This window comes from Plectrocnemia conspersa, unplaced genomic scaffold (genome assembly GCF_051122295.1).
Source record: "Plectrocnemia conspersa isolate PC_06_02 unplaced genomic scaffold, ASM5112229v1 ptg000001l, whole genome shotgun sequence".
Classification (NCBI taxonomy): domain Eukaryota; kingdom Metazoa; phylum Arthropoda; class Insecta; order Trichoptera; family Polycentropodidae; genus Plectrocnemia; species Plectrocnemia conspersa.
In genome coordinates this window covers 26,228,434-26,249,147 of record NW_028277165.1, presented here as the reverse complement: position 1 = coordinate 26,249,147, position 20,714 = coordinate 26,228,434, and the positions used below count along the sequence as shown (strand labels likewise).

The 20,714-nt window shown below is 30.9% G+C and overlaps 1 protein-coding gene across 1 annotated transcript in view; it reads left to right on the top strand.

The window, feature by feature from the left end:
* The window catches only part of LOC148239467 (progestin and adipoQ receptor family member 4), a 63,019-nt gene that overhangs the window by 28,040 nt on the left and 14,265 nt on the right, over positions 1-20,714 (top strand). Inside the window, exon 3 of the mRNA XM_088191651.1 lies at positions 2,275-2,493. Within this exon, the coding sequence (XP_088047777.1) occupies positions 2,275-2,493 (219 nt within the window). The remainder of the gene's footprint in view (positions 1-2,274; positions 2,494-20,714) is intronic.

The following is a 20,714-nucleotide window of genomic DNA, read 5'->3' as shown; positions in this document are numbered from 1 at the left end:
GTATATGAGAGGGAGAAGCGATGTAGCGTGTACTTTGTTGTCTCGCTTTCTCTTTTAAGGACAGTCGCTGATTCGTCAACGCTGGTATTCGTCATTAAAGTGCAGTGTGGCACAGAAGTTCGATCTTCTCTAGTGATTTATTTTAAATAATTTTGTGTTGATATTGGTTTAAAACCCAGATATGCCCACTGTCCCATGGGTAGGTCACTAAACTCGTGCCACTGTTTTTTTATTTATAAATGAAATTTTAAGAGAACAAAATTTCTTGGGCATATCTGGGTTAATTGATATCAAGGCTTCAAATATACACTGTAAGTTATTCGTTCTCTTACTCGTGGATTAAAATATTTTTTCCATTAATCCGTACGTTGTTGGTTTTTTTACACTATTCTCTGTAAGGCTTAAAAAAGTTATTATTCTTATCGTTGCGCCAATGATATATTTTTAATTTATTCAATGGATTCTAATGATTTAATAGAGTCGTCGAGCCATTAAAGAATCTGCGAATAATTTCTTTCCCCATTTTATATCTTTTTGTTTTTAAAGAATAGCTAAAGACTTCATTATTTTTTTGACTAGTGAAAGATTTTGAATTTTGCAAATATTTAAGTAATGACATCAATGTCTGATTTCTTCGATTATATAATATATTTTTAATTGTCCGTTGAAATTTCCAACTTAGCTCAGATGTATGCATGTTAAATAAACATACATTTTCTTTTAAAATAAAAAAATTAAATATTCTGAGCGAAATTGTTTTGAGCCACACAGTTCACGCACACAATAACAAACCGGAATCCTAATCCCGAGCGTACTCTACAGAACTATTAAAAATTTAAGTTTCTTGCATTGTCTGGATAGTAAAATGTTAAAATGTAGTTTAGTTTTATGTATTGTTAATAACAGTGATAAGCACTGAATTTTAAATGAAAGCTTAGCGGTGACTAATACCTGAAAGACCTAGGTTCGAATTCCATATAAACTCGACTGTTTTTTAATTTCTATTGTGTATGTGAGAACAGAATTAGCGATCATTATATAATTATAATTCTGATCGAACATGACAGATTACGTTTTTTTGATTTTTTAATTTCACGGTGGATTTTTTAAATAAACAATTAAAATAAAATCGAGCTATGTAAATAATATTTTAATAAAATTTATGTCACTGATTTACAGATTTTATCTCTAGTCTCTGGTATCTCCAGAAAAATACAAAATAGTTATTTTATCACTTGTGCACTTTTGACTTAGAATTAAGAATGTTTTAAATATCTGATTACTGCTTATATTTCCATATTTATCAGATGCAAAAATTAAAAATAAGGATATTTTTGCTTGAATAAAGCAAATAAAAACTTTTGTAAGAATTCAATACGGATGTTAAAGTAAAATGAACTGCTATTTAACTGAAAATAATTAAAAAAACTAAATGTTTAGTTATTAATGACCAAATGTGTTAGTTGAATCATAACTACGCACAATAATCTGATAGTTTGCACAAAATGTAGATTTCTGAATTAGGAGTATCAAAAAGCTTGACATAAGGGTACCGCACGAAATGAATGAAAAGCAAAAAATTGTCAGTTTATTTTTTTTACGCAACCTAATCTATTTCTTGATCATATTGCAACGTGCAACGAAAAATGGATAAAAATTAAACCTTAAAACATGTTGTAAAAGCAAAATTATACTAAAAGAAAATTATAGTTACGTTTAGTATAATCCATTAAAATCTTTCGAATCATGAAGTACCTGTTTTAGCATTTCGACAAGTTTTTATAGACTAAGGCTCTCAGTACTTAGCACCTGACGAAAGGTTATTTCACGATTTTATCTACTCTAAAACTCAAAATAATATAAAAATTACATTTTTATGTAATAACATGAAAAAATACTATAAGGTCTCGTACTTTCATGATCCATTAAATTTTTGCATACTTGAGCAGAAGTTTCAGACTCCTAATATTGTGCTATAAATGTTTATGTCATGTTTTCAACGAATGCACTCCGTCGCGACATCTTGCGGATTTTCACGATATTATCGACTTTTGCGCTACTTTACAATGATAACTATAAAAGTCTAGACGGTTATACAAATCGACGTATATTCGTGCATGTTAGAAATGAGGTCATCGCATATCAAGGGAACACGCGTTGATGTCGTGCACATGTAATGATGACGTCACTCAATAAATTAATATAATATTTTTAGTAGTTGATATAATAATTAAGTATATATTAAATTAATCAAAAATATCTCTCTCTTTCTAGGTTTACCGATTATCTACATAATAGTGGTTTTACCAAAATTTCTACCATGGGACACTCCTGGTGTATGGTTCTTGGCATGGTGTCACATGTCAGGCGCTTTAGCACCATGGTGTGGAAGCTTCCTTTATCATCTCTTCATGAACACCAGTCGAGGAGCTCCCGCCTACCATCGTCTTCTGCAGCTGGACATGCTCGGCATTTGGGTCAGTCAAAGTTTCGGTGAGTCTAGATATAAATATCTTACACATAAATAAATAATATTAATAGACGCGACAAGAGCAACCGTCAAAACTACATAATAATCGGATAGTGAAATAAAATATTTAGCCAACTATTATTAGAATACTTACACAAGATAAGTATTCAAAGGTCTCATTTCAAACACGTCACCGTGGCGAGAGCTTTTGATGTTAGAACGTCAAGTTCTACATCAAAGCGCTCGCTATTAAAGTTTGCTTTTCTTTGATTTTTGCTTTAAAAACTACACTTCACTGTAGTACGAAATCTCTTTACGTGCTTATAAAGCGTATAAATCTGCGACGAAAATACATTTATTATTATTCTATTTGTTTGCGTAAGGAGCGAAGACATTCGCAGGGAGAAGAGAGATACAAGTCTTTCTTATTAGTATAGTCCGTTACCGTGAAATTTTAATTTCCTCCCGAATGATACACGACCAAAGCTTAAAGTAATTTATTACGTTTACGCATTTTTTCCTAAAGAATCAAAAAAACTGCGAGAGAATGTGTTAGTGGGGGATTGAATGAAAAATTGGCGCTGTTGACGGGCGAAAATAAAATTTAATAACGTCAACGTCGAGTGGAGTGAAATTTAGACTACCAAAAGGAAATGGTGGTGAAAACAACTCTGAAACGTCGGTCGAGTTAAAATAACCATATTATAACCAGGCGTCGACTTGAGCTTTTGCCGAAGAATAAATTTCCGGATTTAATTATAAATATCCTATGCAATAGACACGGCTCGCTGAAAACTGAGTAAAATATAACTATATATATATAGTAGCATTCGCTGTGAACTAAAGTAAAAAATACATTACTGCACGCTACATATTAATTTAACTAGGATATTAGAATATAACCTAGGACCCCAAACATTTTTATTAAAGTAGTGTTCAGACTTTCGAGTCAAGGGTGTTTATTTGTTAATACAAAGATTGTTTGCTGTAAAGTGCGTTTGCTCTAGATTCCGGACGCCGAGTTAGACTAGTGGATGTGAAGAGAGAAGCGGCGGCTTTTACGATCTTCGCTACTCTAAAGTTGTGTCTACCTCCACTTGGTTGCAGCTCAAGTTGGAAGGCTCTTGAATATCTTACGCAATGGATGTTCAAGCGCTGATCCCAGTAGTGTCAGAGATAATTTCTGAGAGGTGGTCCACAGATGAACTGTCTGAGGATCTTATCTGTTATATAGCATTGCTCCTCTCTATAGTAGATTTAATTGTCCACCGTTTTTTCATTGGAACGAGCAATTACAGAAAAATGGCGAGTTTTTTTAAACGAATTACCGTTGTCCACTAAGCCAGGTCAGCAACGGTCGTTTTAAGGATAACCTTGAATGTACGAGCCATCTCTTCTCAAGGTAGCAGATATATTAATCCTTTCTGATACTTGTTCTTGATCGTCGCAGCCAGGACGTCAGCGCTTTAGAATGTTTCTTATGAACGAGACATCCAGCTTCTTTACGAGCTTGTAAAGCACGAGCTGAAAAAAATACGTGGATTGGTGCTAATCTATTTTAGGTGCGCATCCCTATTGTTTTTTTTCATATTTAGTGGTATATTTTTTGTTTGTATAATAGTCATCATGACGCATTGGGGTAACCTATCAAGTCATGATGTAGGGATTTTTAATAAAAAAAATTAAAAAAGTTTATATACTACCGGTAGCTCTTAGTGTTTCTTCTCGAGAATTTCTCGAGAATTTATATAAAAACGAATATTTGTAAATAATTTTAAAAATAAATACTGATTTAAACCCGCTGAATTCACAGCTTCATTCATAGCAGGTGGTACGACAAGGGACCGATATTTTCGGTTAACTGTCCAAAAACATTGCTTGAATTGTGATTAGCATACATTTCGTTTAGACTTTTGCTGCTCAATAAAAAAGTGCAAGGATCAATGACTTTATTTTGATTATATTTTTAGATCATTGCCAATGAAATAAGATGTTTCTATATGATTTTTAAAATCATTTCATGCTGCAATTTTTCACAAAATAAAAATATCGTGTGATAGATTGTTAATTAAACATTGATTACATATTTAAGTAAGAGTTAAAGAAATATCCCATATAGGAATTTTAAATAAAAAATTATTGTAATAATATATAGTATAATTTAAATGCATGAATATTGACCCAAATTCAGTCAAAAAGATTTTCTAAATCAAAAAATAAAAACTTTAATATTATAAATACATACTATATATGTATATATATCGATGTATTAAATGGGTCACTTAAAAAGCTTAAGAAACATAAAAAAGTAATGGATATATACATATATATATATATATATATATATATATACATATATTCTATTGTATGTACGTATTATATTCGCGTCAATTGATTTGCCCTTCGATTTCCTGTCGTGCAAAATATTTTCCGGTCCAACAATGTATTTATGTCGCCTTGCCCTTTTCTTTAGCTTGTAAGTAAATGCCAATAATTTATATTATACAGTCAAAGTTCATCTTTACAAATACCCAAAATAGACATTATTTTAATCTGTATTAAAATGCGCATGACATTTCGGTAAGGTCAAAAATACTTTTAGTAAAAAAAAAACGAACAATGAAAATTCCAATATATATATTAATGTTTGTAAATGAAATAACACAACCAACTTACCTTTTGAGAACTGTACTTGAATCACACAAAGTGACCTAATTGAGTTTTAAGAACCCTTATGTTTCAAGTGTAAGAATTGAGAGACTTTTTTAATCCACTTATACACGCGTCAAGTACAAGATTATAATTATTTAATATGTAAAGCAAGAGATTTAGCTAGAACGTGTTGAAAGTCACTAATGATGTGAAACACTGTTCGTGTATAATAACAAGAGTGTAAAAGTTAAATGTCAACTCTATTTATTTACAGCTTAAAGTTGAAAGTTCAACATTTTCACACACGCGGGATTGCAATGCGACAAATTCTCATAGCAACTTTGAAAGAAAAAACAAATTAATTTCCTCTCGTAAAATTACCTTGATTAAAATACTCGCGTTCGCTTAACTTTAATTAAATTCAATGGACGTAGTACCTTTTTTGTTGAACGCAAACCAAGAAAATGTAGCTTTAGGCGATCCAATAAGTTGGAATTTCGTAATTGACTCAAAGCCTATTAAGTGCTGAAATTTTATTCTACACTCGAAATTGATTATATTCAAAGAATAAATTTAATAATAATTGCCGAATACCAGACTACTTATTCGCCCAAAAGTACTGTTTTAATTTGCAAAATTTCTATGAATTAATTTTAATATATAAATGAGTGATCAAACGATCAGTTTAATATTAAATATTATTATTGAAAACCAAATACTTTTATATAAAGCTAATGATAATGAAATATATAAAAATTTATTTAATTATAATAAAAGTTAAATTATATTTAGCTTCATAACTATATTTTTTAGTTAAATATATTTAAAAAAAAATATTATTCAAAGTAACATATTGTTTTATTTTGTAAAGATACAACAATATTATTCATAGCAACAACATTATAACTTTCAATTCTCCGAGATCAAAAAATACAATTTATCGTGTATATTTAACTTTTCAACATATTACATACAATAACTATTCATACCAGTGGTATAGTCTATGACTAAGACTTGAAAGATCTGGGTTTGAACCGTTGTAATTTTCAATTTCAATCGTGTCTGAAAGATTGAAATTAGTAATTATTATGTAATTATAATTCCGATCGATTATCGCAAATTAGACTTTTTTAGATTTTCCTTATCTTACGGTTGAATGTATGATGAATAATCAAAATAAATTGAGCTAGGTCGTGAGTTTAATAGCTCTAATGATAATTAATAATTAATATATTATATTTAACTGATTTACAGACTTTGATTTTAGTATTTCACAATATAATTAGTAGTTGTTGATTGTGTTTACCCGGTTGTAACGCATTATACTAATGCATAACAAAAATATTTTCCAAAATCACGTTTCATCCATCAATAGTAACGGATAAAATAATTAATTTTAAATTAAAACTATTGTGTAAAATACAGATATAAAAGAACCGCCTCTAGAGCTCCAGATCAGTTTGTTCTATTTAAAAGTTATTTATCATCGACTGAGTTATGACTCTCTGATTAAGTTTAATTCTTACATAACATTTTCAAACAAGTTTTTACGATCTGATTCGTACATTACACAAATGTTTTATTTACTAGTTCAACCTTTCCATTTCTAAGCGAGGTACACTTAAGCCCAAAAATGTTAAATAATAATATATAGCTGATATTTATTGTGATCTAAAAAGATATTTCAATGAAATGAACGCAAAAACCCCACTTAAATTTGAATGGGGTTACTTTGTACCCCACTCCGGTCCTTGATCCCATTTTTGATGTTTCGAAGGTTAATAACGTTCGTTCAATTTTGTCACGCAACTTGATTCGCTTTGGCTAAGGATTTTGCTTTATAAATAGTAAACTTAGGTGAAGTTATTATGGCATGTGGTTACTTACTACAGTTTCTTATTTTTTTAAATATACTTTTAGACTAAAATAAAACGATATTATGAGTTCTAGAAATTAAAAAAAAACAGCAACACAACAAACAGGTGTTCAATATGCTTTGCCCTAAATTAAATATTTGTAAAGGGTCAAATACTGCTGGGCTAAGAAAACGCCTAAATAATATACATGATATGAATAATTTAGAGAAGGTTCAAAGATTTAAATAGGGCAGAATGTTTAAGAGGGTACAAAAATAATTCAAACTGATCTTTAACAACAAAGTTTATTGATCTGGAGCATTATTTAATAGCAATAAAGAAGCACAGCTATTTATGAATTTATACCCAAAGCAACCATTGGATTTAAATCATTGAATTAACTTTAAAGGTTATATTTTAATGCATTTATTTGTTGAGGTATTGGTTTAGTTTTATTTTAATATCATATAGGAGATAGATTATTTTTAGTTGCTATTGCCATTTTTTTTAATATTGAATATGCGAATATGAATCTTTTAAGAAAATCATGTAAGTGGTTCATTCTCATCTTTCTGACTACGTCAAAAAAATAAACTCTCATATCCGAGACTCTGAAAACCCACGAGCAACTGTTAAAGTGCCTATCCATTCCCAACGAGTGATAGTTTGGACAGTTTTGAGCTTTTCGATCGATGCTGACCAACTTTTTTTGCCTGAGTTTGATAGACATGTATACTTTCAGCAAGCTACGTACCGAAAAATATTTTCGATTAAAATTTCCACTAACTGAAATCATTTTAAATTTTAATGGATTGTTCATCCTCCGTTCCTGAAATATTATAACGCATTACTAATATATAAAAATGGAATATATTATATAAAAAAATATTGTTATGCCGTGTAAACGGTTTAATAGCATAAAATATTGCTTATAATACTACACTACTTCGCAGTTAATAGGTTAAATAAATAATAATAATTTAATTGACGCTTTACTGAATTTGTTGTATTTTTAAAAAATATCGTAAAGGACTTTTAATGTGACCCACAATCACTGTAAAGATTTTTTCGCCTACAACTCATATAGGCGTTCAGCGCTTCAGCGTTTCACTTTATTATCTTAAATAATATATTTTTCTTCTTGTCCACGTTCCTATATAAAATATATAAAAAAAACAATTATTCCAAGTAATATTATAATTATAAAATTTCATGTTTAAGCCATAGGTGACGTTTGAATTACTTAAGCTCTTTGAAACATTGCTTTAGAGCCTTCAATTACAAAGTGACATAATTGATAATTTAAGCCCACAGTTCCAAACTCGCACAATAATTCGACTTGCGGAGTCAAGAGTGAAGATTCTTGCGGTGCTTTGTGTTTGAATTTCGACAGAAACAAACGTAAAACAAGGTCTATTATATTGCATGGAAAGTGCGAGGGAAACGGAGATACTGAATAGAGCTTTGGAACGAACGCGAGGGTGGATAAAGCTTTCCGCACGCCCTTGGGGGGCGAAACCTTCAAAGTGGTCTCACCTACAAGACTTGACGTTTACAACGCGCCCTGGGTGAACTTTAAAAGTGTTAATTGACCTTGGTCGGCGTGAAAAGAAGCGTAAATCTTTCACGTGACTCTTTGGCGCTTTTCCAACTGCAGAAGAAGAGTCAGATCGCGAACGTGCGCTATTAGATTTTTTTATTGGGTTTTTTTGGGTCGCCCGTGAGAATCTTGGTGAGACGTGCTAATGGCCCTTAGGTAATAATATAAAAATATGTGTCACAAAAGTGGCTTAAAACGAGTTCAAATTTTGAATGAAACGTGCACCTTATTTGACCTTGTTTTAATATTATTCTTATGCTATATATTATGCTTCCTCTAAAATTTACTTTTACATAATGAACATTTTAACTTACATATTTTGATTATTGTCAGTAAATCACAAACCTTACATAGAAAATGTGCTTTAATGTGCTACATTTTTAAAATTAATTATTGTCAGTAAAAAAGAACCACTAATTCCAATGTCTTCAAAAATCATTGAAATTTATCTTTGCATGATTTTATTTTATTATTTAATTTCTTATTTGTGGAAATGTATAATTTGTCTTTGAAAGCGATTTAACTATGGTTTTAGATATATAATTTTTAGTATTGTTCCTTAATACATCATATGTATTATTTATTTTTTGTAAAAACATATTTCTTCAAAGTCTATCTTTCTTATCAAACAGCATAATGTACATAGATAAAGGTCACTAATCCTCAAAGGGTTTCACGCAATTGCTAAGTCTAAATGATCAATGGATTTTACATCCTCCGTTCCTAGAATATTATATCAATTCATTCCTAATATGAGAATCTGCTCCATATTGTTAACATAAAAATAAATATACTCTTGCATTATTCACATTAAAAGGGTTGAATTATTAATACAAAAATACAAGTATTTTCATTAAATCACCACAGGTCTATTAATATCCCAAAACTGTAGTATTTTTAGCCAGAATTTAAAATGTGTCTGCTCTTGTCCTTATACTCTAAAATTATATATGAAAGAATCAATGACACACTACGAGGCTTAAATCACAAAATAAATTACTTCAGAGTTTGTGAATTTGGCAGTGATTCTCAAATAATTTGTGTAATGTATTAATTGTGATAGTACGACATTATCGTAGATTATTTGGTCACGTTTAAAAGCATCGTTTATTTTCTGTTAGTTTATGTTACGAATAATTTTTATACAATGAAAATCCAAAGTAACAATGGCAACTATAGTAATACTGTATATTAAGATTTAGACTAGAAAGATAATACTTACTTAATATGTAAACTAAAAAGCGGTACATCCATATGTTTTATTTTTTTATACATATATATTGTAGGTTCTTGACATTTTTAATTTTGACAATACTCTAGAATACACAAGTTAGTAAAACAGTAGTGGAATTATTTTGTAAAAATATTTAGCAATTTTTATTAAAATATATTTAAAAAATAAAAATAATTTTATATTATGTTCAAAAACTCAGCTTCAATTAAGTTAAAAGTCTATCATAAATACGAGGGGCAGTCGATAATTAGTCGGCCTAGGCAAGAGATGTCGCTACCAGTATCATCAACATGGTGTTATTCATCAACACTAACATTTACATGTCTACTTGTCAATTGTCAGCCTGCTGTGTCATTTAGTTTGTGTTCAACAGTCATTGAAAGCGAACAACTATTGAATTTTTACAAAAATGAAAAAAATCGTATATTGTGCAGTGATTAGATACTGGTTTTTGAAAAAAAAACGAACGATGGAAGCAAGAGAATCGTTCATATATATATATATATATATATATATATAGAGCTAAAAGGAGATTATGCTGAAAAATAAAACTAGTTTTGACGAAAAAAGTTGTATTTTCTTGCATAGGCCGACTAATTATCAACCGCCCCTCGTATTTATGATAGACTTTTAATTTAATTGCAGCTGAGTTTTTGAACATAATATAATTTTTTTATTTTTTAAATATATTTTAATAAAAATTGCTAGATATTTTTACAAAATAATCCCACTACTGTTTTACTAACTTGTGTATTTTTTTTGTTATATAAGTTTCTAAACGTATATAACAAAAGTGTCACCCTGTGACTAACTAGTAAAGTTTCTAAATATTGGTTATTTTCAACTATCCTAATAACAAATAGTAATGTTATGATGAATCGAATAATTCGGTTTAAGTAATAAAGAAAGTTTGATACACACTATAAGTAATATAAAAAGCAATATAAAGTATTGGGACTATTTATAATAATATTAAATAAATATATCATCGAGAGTTAATAATTTTAAATCACTATGAAATAGTACATGCATCTTTCTGCTTAAAAAATATTACCATAATAAATAACTTTAGACAGACATAAAATTAATAAAACAGTTTTCGTATCAATTTAAAAGAGATAAATAAATCAATACCAGCCATGTAGAAAGTCAACAGCTGCATTATATTAACTCTTAAATATGAATCATTTCTGGAATTTTGTCAATTACAAAATATTTTTTTTCGTTATTTTATATTTCGGCAATTAGATTATATTGCCATTCTTTTTATAGATAATTTAAATATAAGAAGATAAATTAAAAAAACAAAAAGGCACAATTGACTTATAGATGCGTTGTTAAGAAACACATATGCGATTTAAGAGTTGGTCGGTTTTTTGTGAATTTAGATATAAACGAATACATTACGAATAGTTGCAATTATTTGAGAACCAAAGAGTAAAAAACGGGCGATTATATTCTGTATTATAATATTTTAATATTCAGATCACTAAACTAATTTCTAGCGTAAATTAATAAAAAAATAAAACGTGCTCTACTTTTAATAATTATATTTTCTCCATCCTTTCTTACAATTATGCTCTACATGTTAATCAATTTTTGTGTACCTGATCCAGAAAATATTTTTTTTTAAGTAATAAATTTATATATTCATTTTAATAAAATACTCTTTTACGCCTAAAAATTTTGTAGAATCTCATTCTTGAAACTCGCGTTAATAACTGTAACAAAAAATGATCATTCATTAATAAGGATAAACTAGACAATAGTGTAAAGGACGGGACCACACAAAGGCCCTCATTACGACTAGAAATAAGGGTTTCACATAAATAACACGCAAGGATTTTCCTGTGCATTGAATGAATATTTTTTAGCTACGAAACGGTCACGGTAAACAATATATCACTGAAAGACAAAAATCACCGTAAGGCGACAATATTCCTGTTGTTCAAATCGACCTCGGTCCATGAAGCATATGTCACTTTCTAAAGGCGTATATATATTTCGTTATTCTAAGAAGTGAGTGCAATAATTGGCTGTATGATTGTAATTCGTCAGCAAGCTTTGTAGCCTTATATACTTAAGGCTGATTTCCAATGAGGAGAGGGCAGACACTCGAAGACACTAGCAGACACTACTCATCCGCTGACAACATTCGGTCATGGACGCTCACATTCTGAGAGGGAATCCACCATAGCAGAGAGGGATCAACCTCCGCTATACTGTCGCTGCAACACCAATCAGATCTTCCACTGACATCATTCCTCCGCCAGCTTCTGAACACGATCTCGCCCATCATAGTAACTCACAATATATGTAATTTTAACGAATGAATTATTACCAATTTTCGCCTGCGTCTTTCTGGTTGGGAAGTAACACCCCTTAGGGTTACTAAATCTTAAAATCTGTTCCATGAGTCTAAAATACAATGTCTGTCTAGATCAGGGGTGGGAAACCTGCGGCCTTTTGGCTTCTTTGGTGCGGCCTTTTGACTGACGCCAGATTTTATTTATTTGTTTTTTTTTTTATCATCATATGCAAAGTTTTTAAAACATCCAGAACAAATATTAGCACTTTCATGTTAATTATTAAAAAAAAAATGAGAGACGTTGATTTGTCTCGACTAGGGTTAGGGAATCTGCGGCCGTACAGGCCATATAATCCAGATTTTGTTTTCTATCCCTGGTCTAGACTGTATAAAGAATACGGTGGATGAGGAAGAAGTTCCCAAGAAAATCTATTGATTTTTTTTATCGTCTTTCGTCGACACATGAAGGCAAGCGCTATATTGGTGTTCTTTGTTTTATTTAAATTATTTATACCTTCTTTTGTTTTATAAGTATTAAATAAATTAATTGAGCACACTGTGTCTGTCGTAATTGTCTGCCCATAATTCATAATGAATTATGCCTTTCATATACCACATTATCTTTTTGGGGTGTAATCCTGTTCTTGAGATTAGAATTGGGGGTTGATTGCCGTCCAACCACTACCTTTAACGTAAGTAATCCACTTCTCATCTCCAATAACAACGCGATTCAAAAATAAACATTTCTGTTCTAGAATCGTTGATGATTGCCATATAGAGATATGCTGCGCATGGTTTTCCTCAAGCAATTTATGAGGTACAAATATTTCGCAACTTGACACATTTACTAATATATTTAAATGTCTGTGAACCGATTTAAGCGACACGTGTATCTTCTGTGCTAGCTCCCATATCGTAATCTCGGATCTGCTTCGATGGCAGCCCTAATATCCTCACTAGCAACCAAGAACGATTATATTCAATGTCAAAATTTCCGGAACGATTTTTTTAGCTATATTTGTCACTTTATAAATCATTATTAAACTGCTAATGTCACATTATAACCAAGTTAAAACACATAGCTCAACTGTTGTTTATTTATCTCCACTGCCATTATTAATTTAGGGCTGAAAATATCGAAACATAAAATATTCCGTTACTAAAGAGCGATACGACTACTGTTAACAAATGCCGAAAAAATACTAAAATTATTGTTAATTTAGAAAAAGTTAAAGTAAGAAAAAAATGATGTTATTTTTAGTCGCATTGTTAAATAAAATTTTATAATAATAACATTTTAAATCTTTGCATAATTTCACATATAAAAATCTTTTTTTATTTGCTAGAATATATAGTTCGCTTTCTATTTTTACAGTTACGCGTCACAAGTAGCTGTAAAAATGATCTAATAAATTAAGTAAATAAATTTATTTATTGCTTAAAAATCCATAGTTCAATCAAGAGCCTAATGCTTAGTTTTAATTAAATACAATATATGTTACGCATCATAATTTAGCCTAATAAATTATAAGAGTGTAATTTTAATTTATTAAAAAAAAAAATTCAACACATTCTCAAAGTAAAATCATTTTTTGAAATATAAAATCAGAGACTAAATTGTATTTATTTTTATTTTAGTGCTTTAAACGTGTGTTGAGAAGTACAATGTAAACTCTTATATTCCTAAATTGAAATTAAAGTAAAATTCTATCTTTAATTAAACTGTATAATGAACATATACCTCGCTTTTATTCGAGAAAGGCTATTTCCAAATATCTAATAATATATTTCTCTTCACGACCCACAACTTCAGGATGGGTCTGCCAGAAACTTTTCCTTATAAACCGCAGATTCAAATAATGGTCCATCTCAGGGACATTGTTCCAAATTTATTCGTTTGATTGACACTCGTCAGTAAATAGTCCCGGGCGGTACGATCAATCATATCGGCGAATTTTCAATAAAGCGTGTAATACTCTGCGCCTCAACTTAATGACTACATACATACCTATCGAACGCTTGTATTTATTCAACGGGTTAACCCGTTGAATAGTAAAGAGACCCTACGAACGCGAACCCCCGCGGCTTGATTGATGTTGATATCAAAGGTCACAATTAAACGAGCGTTCAATCATTCAATTTTTCACCATGAATAATAACGTGACGTTACATGCTGCGGCATATGTGTAAGCTCGTTTGATTATTTAGATCGTTCTCGCACCCACAGTAGGAGATTACGTGATATTAGAAATCACACGAGTTTTCAATTTTTCATTCTGAAAATCCTATTCCATTGGGAATTCGGCTTTTTTGTATGGACGCAGGAAGCCGTTTGATATATTGGGTAATTTCCTCTGATATAGGGGCGTCTAGCAGCCTTGACTAGAGATAATGTTTTGTCATTATATCACATCTTGAGCCTGCGGGGAATACATAAATTAGTTTACGAATGAAATAGTTGTTTTCAGGCTAAATATATGTTAGCATTAACAGTATTCAATTAGATTTTATCGATATAAAAAAATATGTGTGTTACTATATACTAATAACCTGATAGTAGGGGAAGGGCAGAGATGCTTTATCTGGGCACTATCACTGCCTCGACCATCCCCCTATTCTTACGATTCCTAGTTTCCTTTACTGTATTTCTCAAATTGCATACTCTTGTTCTAAAAACAACAATATAAAATATTTACATAACCATTTTCACTCAATTCTTATGACATTTTATTTTCTTAATCAAAAATAAAATTCCAGTTGCAGCACGATTATTTTCTGCTTTCAGGATAAAAAAATATGTCCTGTTAACTTATTTAATTCACTGAACATATGTTGAATAAGACAACACAGATTATCCTTATTCTGCTGATGAAAAATTTGGGCCAACTAAAACTGTGCTATGGAACGCAATTGCATGTAAAAGCATTGAATTCTGTTGATTTCCTTTTCATTTCAGGTATAATTAATTCTTAATTTGCAATGAAAATTGATAAGTCACAATAACACTTATGTTACAGGAATATATTTAAGAGACGAATGCTTCACCCAGTGGCGTAGCTAGGGTTTGTGCTGCCCAGGGCGATCAGCGTTTCTTAAAATAATAAATTGGTTATAATTAAGTTCTTGTTATTCGTGGATTTATATATGTTTTAGTGCATTCAGGGTTAAGAACCACATAGACGATCCCATCGCGAATATGCCGCACCCAAGCAAGTGCCGCTCGGGGCGGCCCGCCCCCTCCGCACTGTTTAATATGATGTAGCAATGTAACAAATGGAGCATTCAAACCTAAAATAATTTAACAATAACATTGTATATGCCTAAGTCTTAATGAATACGATATAAGTTAAAACAAAAAGCTCACTGTTTCAAGAAGGTCGCAGATTAATTTTTTTTTTAGTCATTTGTATTCCTTGAAAACATAAAAACTATAACTGCGACATTGCAATATTTGCAGCTTAACATGTACGTAGTATGTATTTTGATCAATAGGAGAGCGCTAAAAATAATTATCACTTCTCAGAAGTCAAAAATCCACGTCAAAAGCAATAAAATCGTGTCGGCGCCGTCGCAGTGGGAACGCTCGTTACCGAGCGTTCCCACTGCGACGGCGCCGACACGATTTTATTGCTTTTGACGTGAATTTTTGCCTTCTGAGAAGTGATAATTATTTTTCCGCGCTTCTATTGACCAATATTCGGTTTGAATATACTTTAACCAAGACTGTAGTAATATCGGTAAGGGTAGCTCTCAAGCTTTTAAAACATAGTGGAATATGTAAGTGCAGACAAACTATAAAATAATATGCGAGTATCTGTACTTCTTCTTCCGCTTATTTTCACCTGAGAGATGAGATAGATTAGTTTGTAGTTTGGACTTGACCTAATGAAAATTCTAAAACTATAATTTATTGCAGAACTTTTATTATGTATTTATTATTTATTTATATACAATTAGTATGTTTATAAAACTATTTATATTATTGAAATAAACGTATTTTTATTTAAAAAAAAGGGGATAGCAAGAGTTAGAGCGAAAAAGTATTGAGATTTTTTTTATGAATCTGCATACAAATTCTTAAGCAGAATTGCTTTCTAATAAAACATGTTTAATGGCAACTATCTCAACTATATAATTTTCTTAGTGTTCTTACACCAAAACTGACCTTCTGATTTTTGGAAAGCTTTGACTTGTTTGATTTTAAAATATGTACTAGTAAATTATTATTTTGAACTACTCTTTCTTGCTTTTTTTTGAGTTTCTGTAAAAATCTTGTTTTGCTACTGATTAAATCATACATTCAAATGCTAATTTTTAAATGTTATGTTTTGATAATAATTGTTATGAAATGCATTTTGAAATAAAATAAAATAAGAAACATAAAAATTTTAAGGGGCGTAGCCCTAGAGGTGGTTGACCTAGCGGCCAATAAGACTCTTGTGTGAATCTAGATGGACCTTTTATTAAGTGATATTTACATGTGACAAATGGACGATTACGGCGTGACGTTTCTCGCGATGAAGGTGAAGGTGGCGCAGGTAGTGATGCCCGTAGATGATGCTCTGGACTCTTGTGGCTGAATGCGGCGAGTGTCAAGTGTGACTCTTCGAACGGTTCTTTGATAATTCGGGAGTTTCAGGAATGATCTTCTGGTCTGTCGGTGAGGGCGCGTGGCTGTCTGCTCGTCTCTGCCCGTCTTTTGTCTCAGGCCGTCTGCCCTCTTCTTCTCGGAGTACAGGCTTATATCCTTTAGGGGTTGCACGTTTGCTGGCCAATCGCGATTGCGCATCGGTCTCCTAGCCAATCGATGCAGTCGCTTCGTAGAACTCGAGAAATCGGATGTTGCATTTTCGAAAGCGAGTTTTTTGCTTGTCCAGAGTTTCGAATTTGTAATGTGGTGATTGATTGTGGCGTCCGTACCGTTTTGTCGCAAAAGGGATTCTCTTAACGACTCGTGTTGTGTGGTGAATAAAAATCCCTCTTGTGCCATGATATTTGCTCATTGTTAATGTATGAACGTTTTTGGTCACTGTCATTAACAATGAGACAATTGCCCTTTTTTGTGTGTGTACCTATTTGTGTGGTCGCCACAGAATCTTAACTTATTGTTTTAAATCTCAAATATTTTTGACGGCACTTCGCCACGACATCTTGCAGACTTTCTCGTTTGTATTCAGACCACCAAAATATGTAATATTTTTTAAAGGCAAATTAAAAAACTTATATTTACACTTATTTTGATAAATCACAAATAATAATATTATTTGTTGATTTATCATTAAATACAACATAAATCATAAGCAACCACGTGTTGAATTATTGAATTATATATGACCTTTGCGGATTATCGCCGTTTAACTGTTGCGGTCAACTGATTAATTATTCAGAAGTCTTGTATGCTTTCGTTTAATGATACGTTTACGATAAAACGTAGTATTATTTACGCCTTAATAGTGGATCGTTTTAATTGCCAATTAAATAGACAAAGTAACGGGTTTTATTTCATTAATGACTTATCGCATCCAAAACCAATAAAAAGACCCCAAAAACCACTTGAACGGCTCGACGGAGAGACTATTTAGACCTCAGACTACTCAGAGGTCAAACGTGTCTTCGATCAATCAAAGTGTCCGATAATAGCGGAAAATGGAAAATAAAACCGAAGAATTTTCTTCGTCCCTTTTTTCTTTCGGAAGGCAATTTGAGCCGATGAATCGGTATTGATTCGACATTAAGCTTTTGAGCGATGAAATTTATTATTAATTGGACGTGAAAGAATCGAGGCATTGCTGTAATTGTATGATATTAATATTCATCGCTTAGGCTTTTATAATCTCTACAAATCAATGCGATTAAATCATACAAAATGGAATAGCGAGTTCATTTTAACTGCAATTTGGATTCGATTAACAAGGAAAGGCTTTTAATGGAAAGCTCGATCCTCTATCTATGTAATAAACGAGTTTAGGAAGCAATTCAATGATGGGATACATCTCTCACATTGCTGTTTTGTCGTACAAGTTTAACACTGGCTCTATGAATGATTTTTTTTCATGTAACGTAGCTTACTTTATTTATTTTAATAGCACATCCTCTTTGATACCATACTTTAAATATTTAGATTATCAAAGTAAAGTGTTATAAACATTAACTATACTTTACAGTAAATATAATATAATTATTAAATATTTGTATATATTTTATATTAAATATTGTTTAACTAACAAATATCAGATTTGCTGATTATTTTTAATATGTAGGCATTATAATGATATACAATTTACATACATCTGTGATATTTTAATATGTTATTTTTTACTTTCAGCCTAGTTGTCCAATTTTAGCCCAACCTTTTGTGCATACGTGTGTGTATAATTATAATTTTAGTACTTGCCATTTCGCTTAGTCGTTAAGCGACCTGCAAACATTTTCTAACACTAAAAGTAACGACGAACTTGAAACCTAAAAATGGGGTTGACATTGAGCTTATGTAACGAGCTTAAACCACGAAAGCTTTTTATAAAATCAGCTTATTTTTTACAAAAGATGAACAAAAATAAATTATATGATAAACTATTAAATAAAAAAATATCATAATTGATTTATAAAATTTATATACATACATCTATTTTAAACCTGTATTAATATAGTCATTATGTAAACGGTATTCGTGATCGTCTTTCATTTAATATTGACCAAAAGGAAGAAAGCGATTATATTTGTATTATATTATATAATACAATAGGTCACATTTAGACTATTGATTCATTACATAGCATGAAAAATAATTTCATGGTACAAACGACTTCCATAATTACTATAACAACAAAATTATCACGAATGTATAGCTATCGTGTAGACGTAATTTATAGCAGTTTCAAGAATCTCTGCTACGCGTATTTGAATAGGACCGTGGTTTAATTACTCTATACGTATTCAGTCTGTATACCGTGTAGTTTCGGACACAATAACGTATATTATTATGTAGTTAGTTAACCATTTCAGAAACAAGATCCAATTATAAACGTTAAATTAAATTATATTTAAATACTGAAATAGAGAATATGCTCTAATGACCCTATATTGAATTGCCATGATTACTTTGCGAGTATACAAACTTTGATAGTATAGTAAATATTATACTATATCACCAAAAACCGTTTTTAGTTCATAAGTATTTAATATTGAATGCCAATAAAAGTTTAATTTGAGTTTTTGTTAAATATATGAAACACTTTGCTATGTATGCCTAATTTATTTTAGAAAAAAATATGTTTATGCTCTTGATGGCTGAGGTTGACTACTTAACTGGGCCAAATTGTATGGCAGCCTTAATAGTTATCTCGGTTGATTCAGTGTAACTCTGCTTGGTGTGAGTTTGGCATATCACGGAAGCTTCTGAATAGAAGACAGAGCAGTATGGCAGTGTTCTGACTCATATACCAAGATATTTCTTTTCTAGTCCTAGATATGTGTTTTTGTCTAATATATATATATATGATTACACTTTTTGGCTTATTGAAACAGGTGGATTTAAAATTTGATAAATCATAACGAACCGTTTTTTTGTGGGGTTCGATCAAAGTATTCTTCTTTATTTTCATTGGATCTATTTCTCCCATTAATTGTTCTTTTTAAATGCTTAAAACCGGTATAATTCTCAAGAATACAAATTCATTAGTCTTATCATCATTTTAGCATGTCTTGCGCAACTAATTTCTGCGCGACGTTTATGAGTGGTCCCGACAATTACTTATTTATTAAAAATATTTTTATGTGTTTTTATAATATAGTTAACCTTTTAAGGTTTCTAACCCTGAGGGGTGTGACTTTAACAAACTGTGATGGGCGAGTATTGTTATTCTCCGAGTGGTGGTGGAGAAGCTGGCGGAGAGATGATCCTCCTCAGAGGTCTTGTAGTTGTGGCAGCGTCATAATGCGCTTAGTATCTTTAAACGTTGTTTATTTAGCAAATCTGATAGATGTCCATTCATTTAAAGTCAAACTAAATGCTTTATTGCAAAGTTTATGCTGTGATATATTGTTGAATGTTGATACATATTTGCGAATTTTGCCAAAAAAAATATTTTTGAAGATATTGAATAAAATTGTAGTAATTATTTCGTGTTTTCGTGTTTTTTCCTTGGGGAAATATAATTAACAAGCAGGTAAAATTAGTCTATTTAAGCATATTTCGTGATTCAAACAATAAGACGCTATTAAACAATTTTCCTTACATTCAAGTACTTCTAAAAACACTTCATACGTAAATAAAAATCAATAGGAAAATTGTGTACAAAAACCTTTTTGTCCCATTTATTTCTTCACTTTCATTTATTTATTACATTGACAAAGTATACTTAAACCGAATTTTGGTCAATAAGAGAGCGCAAAAACAATTATCACTTCTCAGAAGTTCAAAATTCGCGTCAAAAGCAATAAAATCGTATCGGGGCGCTCGCAGCGCTCTCCTATTGGACTAAATTCGGTTTAGAAGTGCTTCATTCGATTATCACTTAGTGAAAGTAGTAATATTATTTATTTATTTAGCTAATATAGCTAATTATTTATACACCAAACAAAATTAATCAAAA